Genomic DNA, 14,929 nt, shown 5'->3' with positions numbered 1-14,929 from the left:
GGGGGGGCAGAGGATGGGAGGGAGGGGGGGGGGGGGTGTTACAGGCTTTGGCTCGCATGTCTAGCTCAAATCTGTGATTTTTTTCACCTGCGTTTGGGACACACAGATGGGCTGTTCCACTGTTGTCATGAATACATGTGTTCCCGTCCATGTTTATGCTGCAATGGAAAGGTCTATGTCATGCGAGTGGAAAAAAGGGTTTGAGATCATAATGTAAATGAAGCCACAGAGGCTGGTCACAGGCTGCACATAGCCGCCAGAGTGAAAGACAGTGGTATGGCGCCCCCTTCCTGTCAGGACACGGCATCAGCGGCATATCAGAGTCTCCCAAGTATAATAAAACTGCGAGGATTTTTTTCCCCCTCTATGCTGGCATTTATTTAAAGTTCACAACTTTTACAGTTTAGCATACTGACACACATGAAGCAGCGATGTCAGAGCCTTGCACAATGCAAGACAAGAGTGCAAGCCGCAGACTTCATTTTCCATCTATAGAATGCATATAAAGGCCACTATACAGCATTATACAGTATAGGCTCACTAGACTAATACATCCCATATCTATATCTATGTACTTTCAATATTAAAAGTACATATTCACTAACCACAACAGGCTCTCAAATTCAGAAGAAAAATAAATACATTTGCTATACAACCAGACAACCAATTATGGCTACATTTAAACTGAGCATCATTTTTAAAAGCACAATGTTGTCTGGGTTTCTTGGTCTCACTGATCTGGTGATGTGCTATTGTAGTTTTCAGGGGTCATACTGCATTGTGGGCTATGGTGGCCTGCTGTATGTACCGAACGTGTCTATAGTGTGAAGAAAAACATGATATACATTTTTCAATCAATTCTTTCAGTTTATTATGTGTCTCATGGTTTGTTGACAAATAATGCTTATCAACACAATAGTCAACATATATGCATTGTAACATACTGAAATCTATTCCGATGGTCAAAAAGAACAAACTGACTTAATTCTAACCCAGCGTCTCTGAATGCTGACCCAATCATATCCCATTGGTCTGCTGTGTAAACGTATACACAACAAAAAAAGAGGAAAAAGAGGGAGGAAAAGGAGGCAGGTGGTGCTGGAGGTACCTGTGATGCAGACTATTGAGTTTGAAAAGTAGAATATACTGTATTTATGGAAAAATAAGCTTGTCATCTGTGTATATCTGAGTACATTTACTGTTATATACAGCACAATGGGCATTCATTTACACAAGCCTTGTGCACCTGTGTGTGTGTGTGTGTGTGTGTGTGTGTGTGTGTGTGTGTGTGTGTGTGTGTGTGTGTGTGTGTGTGTGTGTGTGTGTGTGTGTGTGTGTGTGTGTGTGTGTGTGTGTGTGTGTGTGTGTGTGCGCGCGTACTGTGCGTGTGTCCCATCCCTCTCTGACGTCATAGATGAAGGAATAGTGTCCATGACAGCAGTGGGGTCAATTCACTTTCAAATATATACATTTGTAAAAGTATCTTTTCCTGAAACAAAGGCATTCTTCAAACAGATGTATCAAGATAGTAACTTTGAACCTGATAATCTAAAAGCGAATTCCCACCAAATTCTAAATGCAAACATTGAAAATCAAAACAATGGACTAGTCTTCTTCATCGGCTTTGCTTTTCCTTTTCTTCTTCTTCTTCTTCCCCGAGGCCTCTACGTCCCCGTATGAAATGTCCATAGGCTCACTTTTGACATTGACCTCTTCTAGGGGTGGGGGGGCCTCCACTTCCTCCTCCCCCGCCTCTCCTCTCTCCTTGTCCTTCTTTTTCTTCTTCTTTTTCCTCTTCTCCACTGAAATGTCGGCGTCCTGGAAGGGGTCAAACTCAATAGTCTGCATCACGGGTTCCTCCTTCACCTCCTCTGCCTCCACTTCCTCCACCTTTATCCTCTTCTCTTTCTTTTTCTTCTTCTTCTTCCTGCCCTCTTCTTCCTCATCCTCCTCCGGCTCCTCTGTAAAGCGCTTCACCACTCGTGGCAGAAGCGTCGCCGAAGACGGCGCGTTGCTGTCGGCGCAGTCCGCCTCGCTCTCCGCCACGCAGGTGAGCGTGGGAGTCTTGCTGCCGAAGGGCTTGAACCGCTGCTTCAGTCCGGGCGGTATGGACGGAGCCGGCGCCGCCGGGATGGCCCGCGGGGCCTGGTTGGCGCCGACGTCGCCGTAGCTTTCGCACACGTTGAGGAGGCCGGAGAAGGCGGGCGCACACACCATGTCCTCCGGGGATTGGCCGTGGCTGGTGAGGAGGCGGAGCTGCGGGGTTCCTTGAGGGGCGGCTAGGATGCTGTAGATCTGCTGGCTCCCCCCACCTTCGGCGGTGGGAACCCGTAGCGTCTGGAGACCCGACAGGGGCACCTTTACACCGCTGAAACTGGATGGAGGGTGGGGGGCAGAACGGAACGTAGCCATTAGTGTCAAACTAAGAGTGACACATAGGGCTGTCACGATTACAAATGTAATATTTTGACAGGCCTACTAGACACGACACTCTTAGCCAGCTTTGGTAAAGAAATACGAATAGGCTTTGAGAACGAGAAAAGGACAGAAATAAATAAAATGAAGAAAATGGATAAAACGTGGTTGCATACCATTCAGGGTTGAAGCTAGCAGGGGCTTTAAGGAGCCATAATTCCTGGTTGCCTTTCGTTAAGCTGTCCGTTAGAAGGCTGCTGCATGGCTTATGGCTGAAGGTGACATATTCAGCAGGGCATTGGTATTTTGTGGGCCTCTTTGCTGTGGATGAGAACATGAGACATTTAATGTATATTGACTGGACCAAACATACATCTGAGCAACAACCATACTCAAGCAAATTACAAATGCACATGGAGTGATGTAAGCATCCCCTCAGCTGTTTCTGGTTAAGCTAAAAACACGGCTTATCATATCAGGTATGTGCAGATGGCAATAAAGTGGGCACCTTCCACCACAGATGTTAAATGGAAAGGATGTTCAAAAACATGAACCCTAGCATCTTTATTCTGGGCATAATACTAAAAATAATTATTATTATTATTATAACAATAGGTATTAACAGTACATAGTCCCATTTATTATTGTTTTAGTGTTGTTGTTGTTGATATGTTGTCATGATGGACCATGATGGACCAAAATGGACTCATAACTGCACTATGTATGCTATGTATTGTAGAAGGCAGGGGCGTCACGGCCATTCACTGTGCGTACGAGGCGACACCCTCACTCTCACAGATCCGTGATTTCATACCCCCCACTTTAAAAAAAACAAAAAATAAAAACATTTGTTTTGATAATAAATCGGTTAAATCAGGCAAAAATAAGAATTAAATAACCTAACCCTAATTAAATGCAATCACTGCTGCAAGCATTTGCAGATAAGAAAATCATGTTAAACAGAGGACTCATGAAAGACTACGTCATGTCATTGTGCTGTACAGGGGCACAGAGGTGTAAAGTAACTAACTATACATTTACTCAAGTACTGTACTTCAATACAATTTTGAGTTATTTTGTTTTTACTTTACTTGATTATTTCTAATTTTAAGTACTTTTACTTCTACTCCACTACATCTTAGAGATATATATATTGTACTTTTACTCCACTAGTATTTGAAAACATCAGTTACTAGTTATTTTATAGATTTTGATTATATTTACAAAACACATATTAACCACTTCAGCCCTACATACATTTCGGCCATTTGAAAATAGCCAATCTACAGTGAGCTTGTATAATCTTCAAAAGATTTTTATACATTTGAAAACTTGTGAAATGGGATATTCCGCATAATGAGTACCAGTACTTTTTACCAATACATTTTTGTACCAATTTTGAATACCGGACATTAACTTGTAATAGAGTATTTCTACATTTCAGAATTGGTACTTTTATTTAAGTAAAAAATGTGCGTACTTTTTCCACCACTGCATGCTAATGAAGCTGATAATAACAGTGACTTAATATCTGGATAAACAAAGCCTCACTTCAAATGTGACTCGATCCATCAGCGTGAATATCTTTCTCCAAGAGCACACTAACAGATATAGTTTAGGGCAGGGGTCTTCCACAGGGGGTCCGGGGCCCCTAGGGGGTCCTCAGAGTTACTACAGGGGGTCCGCCAAATCTTTGTGTGATATGATTTTTTCCCCCTTAACGACTTCAACCCTAGCATCCCTTTTCTGAGGAGAACTTTAGCCAAAAATAGCAGATCTACAAGCTCACAACGCCTCGCGCTAAGCTTGTAGATCGGCTATTTTTGGCAAAGAGGTATAGGTGTAGAGGGAAAAAAAGAGCAGACCTAAACGACAAAAATAAAATAAAAAAATCTGAAACACAATTTTATACAATATAGAGGGGGTCCCTGCTTCATCTCTCACTCAGCTAGGGGGTCCTTGGCCTGAAAACGTTGAAGACCCCTGGTTTAGGGTGAATATACTATACTTTAGCAAACCATCTACTGAACAGATCAGTTCGATTCCATTCCTCAGAATAGCGTACTGGGCTAAAGCTAGCTCTGAATGAAGGAAAACAACAATTAGTTGCTCCACTGCGCCCCCTACAGATCTTGTCGAAAGAAAGATTCAATTGATCAGATCTGTAGGGGACGCAGTGGAGTAACTAAAAACAATGTTCCTTCCAATGAAATATGCCCAAAATGTGCATTTTAGACTTGAGGTGGGGGACCCAGAGTGTCCCCACTAAGGAAAGTAGGCTTTCCAACATCTTAAAACAGTCTTTGTTTTGGTGAGTAGGGAAAGTGTATTCTTTATTTGTTTTTACTAAAGACGAGAGGCTGCGCTACCGGGGGGTGTGACGGCAAGGTCTCGAAAGCAAGTTGTAACATAGCGTTAAGGAGGACTCTTAATGCTGTGGACCAGAACTATACGCTAAAGCCATTATCTTCTTTGAGAAACAAGATCTGTATAAACTGACCCTTTGCTTGCTGTTGTGTTGGTGGTGATGGTGCAGAGGAATCCTGATCTTCTTCTTCTTCACTCGATGAAGATGATGTGTCTTTAGACATGTTTACGGGTTAGAGTGTCCAGGAAACGACTCATACGCATGGCAACATCACAGACACGTGTTGACAGACAGGGATGAACTCTGAACTTCTTCCAGTGTTGCCAGATTGTGTGAGAGAAATACGTAACCAGGTCTAGGAAAACAAGCCCAAAAGGGGCAAACTAGGGCCTGGGCCTAGGCCCTAGGTCATTTATATGACCGCTTTATACATTGAAAATAGCCAATATACAGGCTCACAACGCATCGTGATGCAATTGTGAGCTTGTAGATCGGCTATTTTCAAAATATCTTGAAATAAAATGTGGAATATTTGTAAGATTTTTGAAACATTCAACAACACAAATCTAGTGTCGAGCTTCCTTGGGTTTTTTATCCTTTTTAGTTGCCCTTGTATTTTGAACTGTACTTCCATGTGCCTTTTCTCTCTGCAAACTTCTAAATAAAATATTAAATCAATCAATCAATCAATCAAACCAATATTTACAAGCAACTTCACAGAAAAAATAAGCCCATGGTCGCTTACAATGAGCAGACATGGCAACACTGCCTAGCCTGGTAAACCCTCCCTCCGGAAATCTCATTTGTAATTTATTAAATGAGATTTTCCGGAGGGAGGGGCTTCACCAGGCTAAACACTGCCTTCTTCACATACATTACTTCCGTTCCAGTTTCTCTTGTAGTCCTAAACCTCGCGTCAGCAGCAGGCTTTCCGCAGTGGCTGTGGAAAGCCTTCATTTCTGAATTAACCATTGTGATCTGGTCTAAGGCCCGCCCACTGTATCCTGTAATTTGCACGCAAACATACATCCAAAGTACCGTTTCCGCATCCGCTCTAGACCCCAGGCCGGATCAGCAACCCGCTGAGCCAATTGATCCTGATTGTAGTCCTGTCGTGTTTTCGTTGTGGTGGGAAAAGTACTACATTTTAAAAGTATTGTAGTGGCAAACTAACCACAAATAATTGCCACTGAGGGATGGTGTGAAGCTTTTCCAGACGCGTGGTGTTTAAAGTAAATCAGGTCTTCTCTTGAGTGCATTTAAGGATGTTTATTTTGATTGCAGGATGAATGACAGCAAAACAAAAGCCGGGTGTTTAACTGTAACTAAACAACTAACTGTGATAAAGAAAATAAACAGAAAATAACTCAAAACAAACAGAAAACAAACAAAAACACGCACGGTTGAAAAACTGTGTGGCTTCCCTCTGGTCTGATTCCCAATCCCTAATGCTGTGCACCTGTGACATTCTCAAATAGTAGGATGTACCCTGAAATTGGCTGAGTCCCGCCTATGCCCAGTATATAATCACATCACCATCAAAATACCTTCATATTCAAATATTAAAATATATCAAATTGGCTGCAACAAGTATCAATGCTGCAATGTAAAAAATACTTAGTTACAAGTACAAGTCCGGAAGTAGTTGAGTAAATGTACTTAGTTACTTTACGCCAGGGGGTTTCAACCAGTGGTCCGGGGACCACCAGTGGCCCATGAGGGGGTTCCAGGGGGTCCCCAACCAAACTAATACTTTAGGAACCAAATTGACCCTTGTATGTCTGTAACTCTGAGAGTGTACAAATGGAACCAAATGGGCCCTAATGGGTCCATTTGGTTTCATTTGTACACTCTCAGAGTTAAATGAACACTAATGATGATACTACAGTGTAGATTGGGACCCCCAATAAACCTAAAAGTTTGAGTTCCATGGCATATCTTTTCCAATGGGGGTCCCTGGGCTAATATGTGTCAATTTGGGGGTCCTTGACGCAAAAAAAGGTTGAAAACCACTGCTTTACGCCACTGTATGTCGTGTTTTTGTTTATACCCATAGAGTTTATACCTGATTCATGGGAAAACTCCAGCACCCACAATGCACGTCGGCAAATTGCGTAACCGCTCCAGCGTCAGTCGCGTCGGGGAAGCAGCGGTTGACAGCCAGGCGAGAAGAAGAAGAGACCGAAGTCAGAGTGGTAAACAAAACGAAACTTGTCAAAAGAAAAGTCGCGACAACTCGAAAGTGTCGTCGTTTTCGGGCCGTTTTAGAACATGTGACGCCGTTGCGAAGTTCCGCGAAACTCGTTGAGATAGAAAGTGGACCGCGGCGAGGAGTCGTGCACCTGTCAAACCTAACTAGGTTAAACGTGAGCTAACACGTTAGCTGGAGCTAGCTGGCTCTCTTTGATTCCGCTAACGTTAGCTAGCTGGCCGGTAACCGTAAGTCTCGCCCCAAAACACGCTCGCCCCCATTTTCTCTTTTTTTTTTTTCGCGGACCGCTCGCCCCAGCCGTTTTTGTATTCTTATTTTCCTGAGGTTAGAAATAAAAGTTTAGGGTTACGAATAGTTTACTGAGGTTACGTTTAGGAATACGTTTAGGTTTTGGCACCGTTTTACCGAGGTTAAGTTTAGGAATAACAAGGTTAGGTTTTGGCACCGTTTTACTGAGGTTACGTTAAGGAATAAGGTTAGGTTTGGGCATAGTTATCTGAGGTTAGGTTTAGGAACAAGGTGAGGTTTTGGCACCGTTTTGCTGAGGTCACGTTTTGGAATAGGGTTTTAGATTTAGGCATTTTAGGAATACCAGGTGGCGACCGTTCCCGAGGTCGCCGGATTTTGCCCCGGGGCGACCGTGTTTTGGGGTGAGATGTCATCCCCCTCATCCTCCAGGCGCCAGTGGTGCTACCTGTGCGACCTGCCCAAGATGCCGTGGACCGTGGTGTGGGACTTCAGCGAGGTGGTGTGTCGGGGCTGTGTGAACTACGAGGGAGCCAACCAGATAGAGTTCCTGATCGCCAGCGCCAGGCAGCTGAAGAGAAGCCACGGGATGCAGGACGGCAACGTCAGAGGGTCGCCCGGTCCCTCTCCTAATAAATACGGCACAGGTCAGTGGTGGAAAGTAGCGAAGGGCATTTTTACCCAAACTCGAGTACTGTACTGAAGTACAATTTTGAGGTACTTTTTTTTTTACTTTAATGGAGTACTTCTAATTTTCAATCATTTTACTTCTACTCCGCTGCATCTCAGAGGCATATATTGTACTTTTACTCCACTATAATTATTTGAAAACTTTAGTTACTAGTTACTTTGTAGATTTTGATTATTATTACCAAACCACTTCAGACCTATATATAGGCCTACTTTGGCAATTTGAAAATAGCCGATCTACAAGCTCACAAAACCGTTGTGAGCTTGTAGATCTGCTATTTTCAAAACATTTTTATACATTTGAAAACTTGTGAAATGGGACATTCTGCATAATGACTACTTTTGCTTTTGGTGCTTTAAGCATATTTTGATGCCAATACTTTTGTACTTTTACTCAAGTAAATGTTGAATACCGAACTTGTAACAGAGTATTTCTACATTGTGGAATTTGTAAAAAATGTGAGTACTTTTTCCATCACTGCAGGTGGGAGAGGAGACGTGGCGACAGACGTGGGCAGGTTGCATTCAGACCGCTTTGAAAGAGGAGGACGAGGAGAGACCATCGTGCGCGTGCCACCCAACGGGCTGCATCGCGATGGACAGCCGCTGCAAGAAGTGAACCGTCAAAGCCCCAGCAGCAGCCGGAGACCAATGATTGGCGCTGCCATCCCCCCGAGTTTAGTGACTCAGGGTATCGCGGGTATTCCGCACGGGCTCTTGACGGGCATGCCAGCCGGTCTGACCGCCAGGACGGCGCCCATGAGCGGCCCTCTGATCTTCCCCGCCCCCGTGCTCGCGGAGATGAGCCGGCGACAGATGGGCATAGGGATGGGCATCGCGCCGTTTATCACCCCAGAGCTGGAGCGTGAACTGAGCTCGTCACAGACCAAGACACTGACCCAGGTCCACACGGTCGTGGCGGGCAGTGGCGGCACCAAGAACGCCGGCCTTCCCCCGTCCGCCGCGGCCGGAGGCGTGAGCCAGACCAGCCCGAAGCCTGCCTCCTCCCCGGCCAGGCAGCCGCGTCCGCTGACCGCCAGGTCCGGAGGCGAGCCCCTGGGATCCAGCACTTCTGCAGAGGCCGCCACCGCGGCCGCAGCCTTACCCCACTCGGGAGCATCGGAGCTGGGATCGGCGTCGGCTGGCAACACCCTTTCCTCTGGAACCACCCTTTCCTGCACCCTGTGTCACGAGAGGCTGGAAGACACGCACTTCGTTCAGTGTCCGTCTGTGCCGGGGCATAGGTTTGTTGTTTTAAAAATTAAGCAGTTCTGATAGCCTTTTCAACTTTCTACTATGAATATCTGTTTGGTGCTGGGAATTTTGTTATGTATTTTATCACTATCCCATTTTCAAACCAATGCATTTAACCCATTATGACCTGAAGCCGATTCTAAAAATGTCTGTCAGTGGTTCTCAATCTTTTTCATCTCAAGTGCCCCCAAAAGTATATGTATTTGGCCTCGGATCTATATTCAAAGATTTGCACTCATTTTCACGATTTTTCAAAAATAGCAGATCTATATCTGCTATTTTTAAACAGCTAAAGTATAAAATAATGGTATAAGTGGTTACACAGAAGCGTTCCCGGTTTGAATGGGTTAAAATATGTCATTTAAAAAAAAAATCAGTATAACCTTATAACTTATATCTTCCTCCATCTAGGTTCTGCTTCCCATGCACTAGAACATACATCCAGAGCCGGAGGGGTGATGGCGAGGTGTACTGCCCCAGTGGAGAGCGCTGTCCCCTGGATGGCTCCCCCAACAGCCCCCCTTGGGCCTTCATGCAGGGAGAAGTCTCCACCATACTGGGTACCGGTGGGCCCGGTGCAGCTGCGTCTTCTGCGGCCTCGTCCTCAGCAGGAGCTGGTTCTGGCGCTGGGAGTGGTTCTAGTGGCGCTGGAAGTGGGGATGTCACTGTCAAGAAAGAGAGGGAGACATGATGGTGGTCGATGTTCAAACCAGGACTCCAAGCAGGAACAGGTAGGTCCACACAGACATCGCTTTTGCAAGGGATAATGAGAAATAAAACCCGACAGGGTGACATAATCTCCCTGAAGGGTTTTATTTCTCAACAATGACCGGCTGACCGGCAATTATCCCGCTTATTACATGGCTACTTAATAAATTGACCCAAAATGACCAACAAAACAAAGTGTGTCCTTGCTTACGGTAATGAGAGTATTCCATAAGCGTTGTGCTGGGCGGACACGGTCGCCTCGGGAAAAAAGGAAGTGTTGAAAAAAGAAAATTCGGTAACTGCATCGTCTTTTTCTCGCTTCAAATGTTTTCAAAAACATTCTTGAGAGTTGTAGCCTACATGACATTGCGTTTTGGTTTACGTGGCTGTCATGTTGGGTACAGCACAAAATCAAGCAGTGTAGCAGGTGCTCTGAGTCTTTGATTAGACAGGTCTGTTATAGAGCTCGGTCATTATTCAGAAATAACACAGCGCTGAATTCAGCGATTGACCAATCAGAATCAAGCATTCAACCAAGCCGTGTAATAAACAGAAAGAACACACTGCTGAATTCAGTGATTGACCAGTCATAATCACGCATTCAACCAAGCCGTGTAATAAGTCTTGATAAAGTATGCTCATGCTATAATGTGAGACTCCCCTTGAGGTAACATTATAGTGTTTGGACTTAAAGTTATTAAAAACCTTTTATGAGGAAACTGTAGCACCCTATGCTATTTGATGTGTTAATGGTTGGGGATGAAATGTTTATAGCTTACAGCTGGTCCAGTTAAGATGTTCCAAATGCTGATAAAGGCCAGAGGGAAGACACCCGTTAGTTTGTTTGACTCCAGCCATGAATAAAAATAAGCATTTAAACTTATCCTTTGAGTGCGGCTGCTCCCTTTTTTTGATTATGCATCTTTAAGAATCTGCACCTGTCATGAATCCAAGTCTTGTGAGTTGAGCGTGCCAATCCTTTGAACTACTAGATATGACCGAATATTTGAAGGGTCTTTTGGTGTCGTGGTTTGTAATCAAAGGGTTCTTGATTAGATTCTTGCCACTTGAAAGACTGGATGGACAAATAAGATCCCCATGTTGGGCAGTTGACGAATGTCAAACTTACTGCACTGACTGTAAACGTTAGAATTGCCAAATGTTTCAGTTTTATCATGCACAGATTTGTGCTGTTCCCCTGGACGGGTCATACCAAAGATGTGACCCATCTGGGACCCAATGCCTCAGCTTGGCACTCTGCATCAAGGGTTGGATTGGGGATAAGTCCCTGGGACATACCAGCGTCATGTCCAGCGGGTGTAGTCAGGGTTGCCAGATGTGCTTATTATAATTTCCCTGCAAGATTTTATTTGAAAATAGCCGATCTACAAGCTCACAACGCGTCGCATCGTGACGCATTGTGAGCTTGTAGATCTGCTATTTTCAAATAGCTGATGTATATGTTAAAGTGCTCATGTGGAAAAAACAAATAACGCACATCCTCCGTTCTTTTGGTGCTGAGCTTTAACTGTAAAAACAGTAACAATGAGAAAAAGATGAGGCTCGCAACTCACTTTTGTGCTCCAGGTTTTATTCAAACAAAACAGCTCATGATACGACGTTTCGACCCTTTCGGTCTTTTTCAAGTATACTTTTTTTATACTTGAAAAAGACCGAAAGGGTCGAAACGTCGTATCATGAGCTGTTTGTTTGAATAAAACCTGGAGCACAAAAGTGAGTTGCGAGCCTCATCTTTTTCTCAAAGTGCTCATGTGGCCCATAGTCGCTTCTTTTGGGCTGGTTTTCCTAGACCTGGTTGCTTGTTTCTCTCACAGAATCTGGCAACACTAGGTGTAGTGTACTTGTATGTTATGGCTGGGGGATGTACAGTACTTGTACTTGATGTACAGGAGCTTGAGAACCGTTGGTTCCCAAGGCTACTTACAAACCAAATACTAATCATGATCCCGATTTATATCAGGAAGTATCACAAGCATTCTAATTAATTCCCCAAGAATAAATAGTAACTCACAGTTCATGTTGGTGGTGGCATTATATAATTGTGTGTCTTTGTCTCTCCAGAGTCGTGTCTCATACCAGAGGGTGGCATCTCTGGACCCGGACTGATCCAGACTAGAAGTAACAGAGATTACCAACCCTTCATTGAGATAGCCGTCACACAGGTCCTAACTACATCTCACATCACCTGATTTGATCAACGTTGTTAATATGAGATCTCTGACTGACGGGTGTTCTTCGTCACATTTTTGTTTTTCACTATTCAAATATGTTATTTGAAGCCTCAGTATTCCCATGTATTTGCGTTCATATTTGCAAATGACTCTGTGTATTGTCTCACACAATCAGGGATTTTTACAGAAAGAAAAAAAAAAGCCACCAAAAAAACAACAACGCCAGAACAGGGATCCGTTTGTTTATCATTATATTGCAGCTTCACATTAAGCTGACTGTAAGTGACCTGAAGAACGGACAGTGTTGCCTTGTAGAAACAAGTTAATGTGCGTCGCGGCATCAACCTCGTCTCAGAGTCTGACTCTCTCTGAACATTTGGCTTCTTGTCAGATTTAATACAGCCTTTGGACTGATGCACACCATTGTCTCTGTTTCTCATTGTACAAAAGGGAATGTCACTGCAATCTCCATGCAAAAGGCTGGCAGCTGAGTCACAAAGGTCCATTGGAAAAGCACAGATATGATCCAGCAAGTAGCACTTATTTCGGGGAAATATTACAATCTTAAAGAGTTCAATTTAAATATTCTCTACAATACGATGAGAAAAAGAGAATGGTGTGTATTGGGGCCAGACTGGAGGCGTTTAAGAATGTACATCAGAGGTTCTATTGATTAGGCCTATTTTATACGAGAATGTTAAATAGCATATACTGTATAGGATCACAATAGTGTGTATCTGCAATCTATAGTTAAAAGTATAAGCAATATGGAATATATAATGAAAGACGGTTGTTGGATTGCTTACCCCCTGTATGTTGTTTGAAAATCAAACTGAATAATTTATGCTATTCATATGATCCTGGAGCGTTGAGTCCACGTTTATGACCATGGACCTTATTTTATTTTTTATTTTTTTTAGATCAAAGCACATTTTGTAGTTCAAATATAGTTAGCACTACATTTATAAGAGTTTGCTGGGATGATTTGTAAGTTTATGAAATGAGTGTGCATTCACTGTCTGCAGCATAGTCTTGCGTGGCCAGCCCTCAAATGTCACTCCTCTCTGAATGGCTAAATTGTGACGTGTGAGTGGTGCAGTAGAGTGTTAGGACTGTGTTTTTCTGACCGTGTAGGAACCATCAAAAAAACAAACTTACTGTATATTGTTCAGCAAAAATGTCAGTGGCCCAGCCCAATTCTATCCTCTTTTCGCTTCAAAATTCCATAGGCTTTCTTTCTGGGAAAACAAGAATGGGATCTGCAGAGTAAATCCAAAGAGTGGTTCTCTGGTTCCAGGTTTTATGAGAGTTGTTCATGTTCACAAACGGAACAATTCAACAACAATAGGGGGCCAGTTTTTCACTTTTAAGTGCAATACTGTATATATATATACATGCCCTCATTACTAAAGCACAAGAACCAAAGGTAGTTTTATGTCCAAACGGTTATCTAGGGATGTACATTTATTATGGAAAAAAAATATATAGCTGTATATCTTGACCAGGTCTTAAAAATAAATTTGTATTCATCCAGTTTACTGGCCCCACATGGCCTTAGTAGTTTCCTTACAGAAATTTACATACAAATGTATAGAATTTAGTATAGAAATCTATAGGGCTTCTATATTTAGTTACAGCCTACAGATCAGGTCTGTCGTAGATTTTTTTTTTTCTTTTAAAAGAAGAATTACATTTTAATTGCACTGACATGTCATGCAATCCTTCAGAAGTGCCTTTATAAGATGTTTACCGTCTATAAGTCTGTCTGGGATCCTCAGGGGAAGTAGGAGTGCAATGGCTTTTTTTTTTGTGTATTATTATTATTGAGTCATGTGAATAATTAACCAAAATCTGTTTTCTTTTCAGTTGTCTTTGATGGTTATTTGCTTTTATCCTAAACCTTTGCAGGGGAGGTAGGCCATTCATTTGTTTGGGGTATGGTCTTTTATGCCTATGTTGTAGTTTTCTGTCACATGTCATTGTTATATGTGATGGTTTTCATTTTCTTTATGTACAAAACATGAAAACATGAATAAATGGAATGATAAAGTTGCATCCATTTTCTCTAAGTGTATACTTAAGTAAGTCGACTGACTCTAGCACATAGGTTCTCAAAGTGGGGTCCGGGGACCCCGAGGGGGTTCCAGGGGGTCCCCAGCAAAATGTGTGAAAATAGCATCACAATAGTTTTAACCTTTTATACTTTGGCTATTCAAAAATAGCAGATATACAAGCTCATAGCGCGGCACCGAGTGCCGCGCTATGAGCTTGTAGATCTGCTATTTCTGAAAAATCTTGAAGATTTTTGCAAATCTTTGAATATATTTATTTTAAAGCAAACCTTTTAACACAAATCTTTGCTTCTGGGGGGTCCCTGGCACAACATATTTTCAGATGGGGGTTCCCGGCCAAATATATATCAATTTGGGGGTCCCTGGCATGAAAAAGTTTGAGAAGCGGCTGAGTTCAAATGATTTTTGTATATTGGTTGAAATCAAGGTTTGTTTTTCGCCCCTACAAGTTCCCTCTTGCAAAATTAGCACAAGTGTATAAGTATTAGAATGTGAGCAATGACAGTGTATAAGACATGTATTCTGAGAGATTTGTTTCACGCCCATTGGAAAACAAACACCTTTTCACAACAACTATATCGACATAATAGTAGTGTAATGTTACAGGTGTTACCAATGATACATATTAGGTTGTGTGGCATTCATATAAAGGCTCTGCTACACTAAACAGAGCATATTTATGTAAATTCCAGTGGTGTAAAGTAACTAAGTACATTTACTCAAGTACTGTACTTAAGCAGCCTACCATTTTTTGCTATTTTGACTTTACTGG

At 42.9% G+C, this 14,929-nt stretch overlaps 2 protein-coding genes across 4 annotated transcripts; one reads left to right on the top strand and one right to left on the bottom strand.

The window, feature by feature from the left end:
• Positions 1-1,321: 1,321 nt before the first annotated feature.
• Positions 1,322-5,069, bottom strand: LOC311050462 (uncharacterized protein). Its single transcript, XM_084064548.1, has 3 exons — positions 4,916-5,069; positions 2,592-2,736; positions 1,322-2,374 (listed from the first exon to the last, which is right to left on the bottom strand). Exons 1-3 carry the CDS (start codon positions 5,004-5,006, stop codon positions 1,606-1,608), a joined length of 1,005 nt encoding a protein of 334 aa, XP_083920674.1. The 5' UTR covers positions 5,007-5,069; the 3' UTR covers positions 1,322-1,605.
• A 1,879-nt stretch (positions 5,070-6,948) lies between these two features.
• On the top strand, positions 6,949-14,140 carry irf2bp1 (interferon regulatory factor 2 binding protein 1). 3 transcript variants are annotated; one of them, XR_014601250.1, is made up of 5 exons: positions 6,949-7,888; positions 8,416-9,175; positions 9,597-9,916; positions 11,976-12,076; positions 12,536-14,140. XR_014601250.1 is itself a non-coding variant. In XM_084063735.1 (4 exons), exons 1-3 carry the CDS (start codon positions 7,651-7,653, stop codon positions 9,874-9,876), a joined length of 1,278 nt encoding a protein of 425 aa, XP_083919861.1. In that variant the 5' UTR covers positions 6,949-7,650; the 3' UTR covers positions 9,877-9,916; positions 11,976-14,140. The 3 variants fall into 3 exon arrangements, 1 of the variants encoding a protein (XP_083919861.1); XR_014601251.1 differs by having other exon boundaries at positions 12,261-14,140; XM_084063735.1 differs by having other exon boundaries at positions 11,976-14,140.
• The last annotated feature ends 789 nt before the right edge of the window (positions 14,141-14,929 follow it).

The sequence above is a fragment of the Gymnoscopelus microlampas genome (genome assembly GCF_963454915.1).
Source record: "Gymnoscopelus microlampas genome assembly, chromosome: 8".
NCBI classification, from domain to species: domain Eukaryota; kingdom Metazoa; phylum Chordata; class Actinopteri; order Myctophiformes; family Myctophidae; genus Gymnoscopelus; species Gymnoscopelus microlampas.
This window is presented reverse-complemented; position numbering and strand designations above follow the sequence as displayed.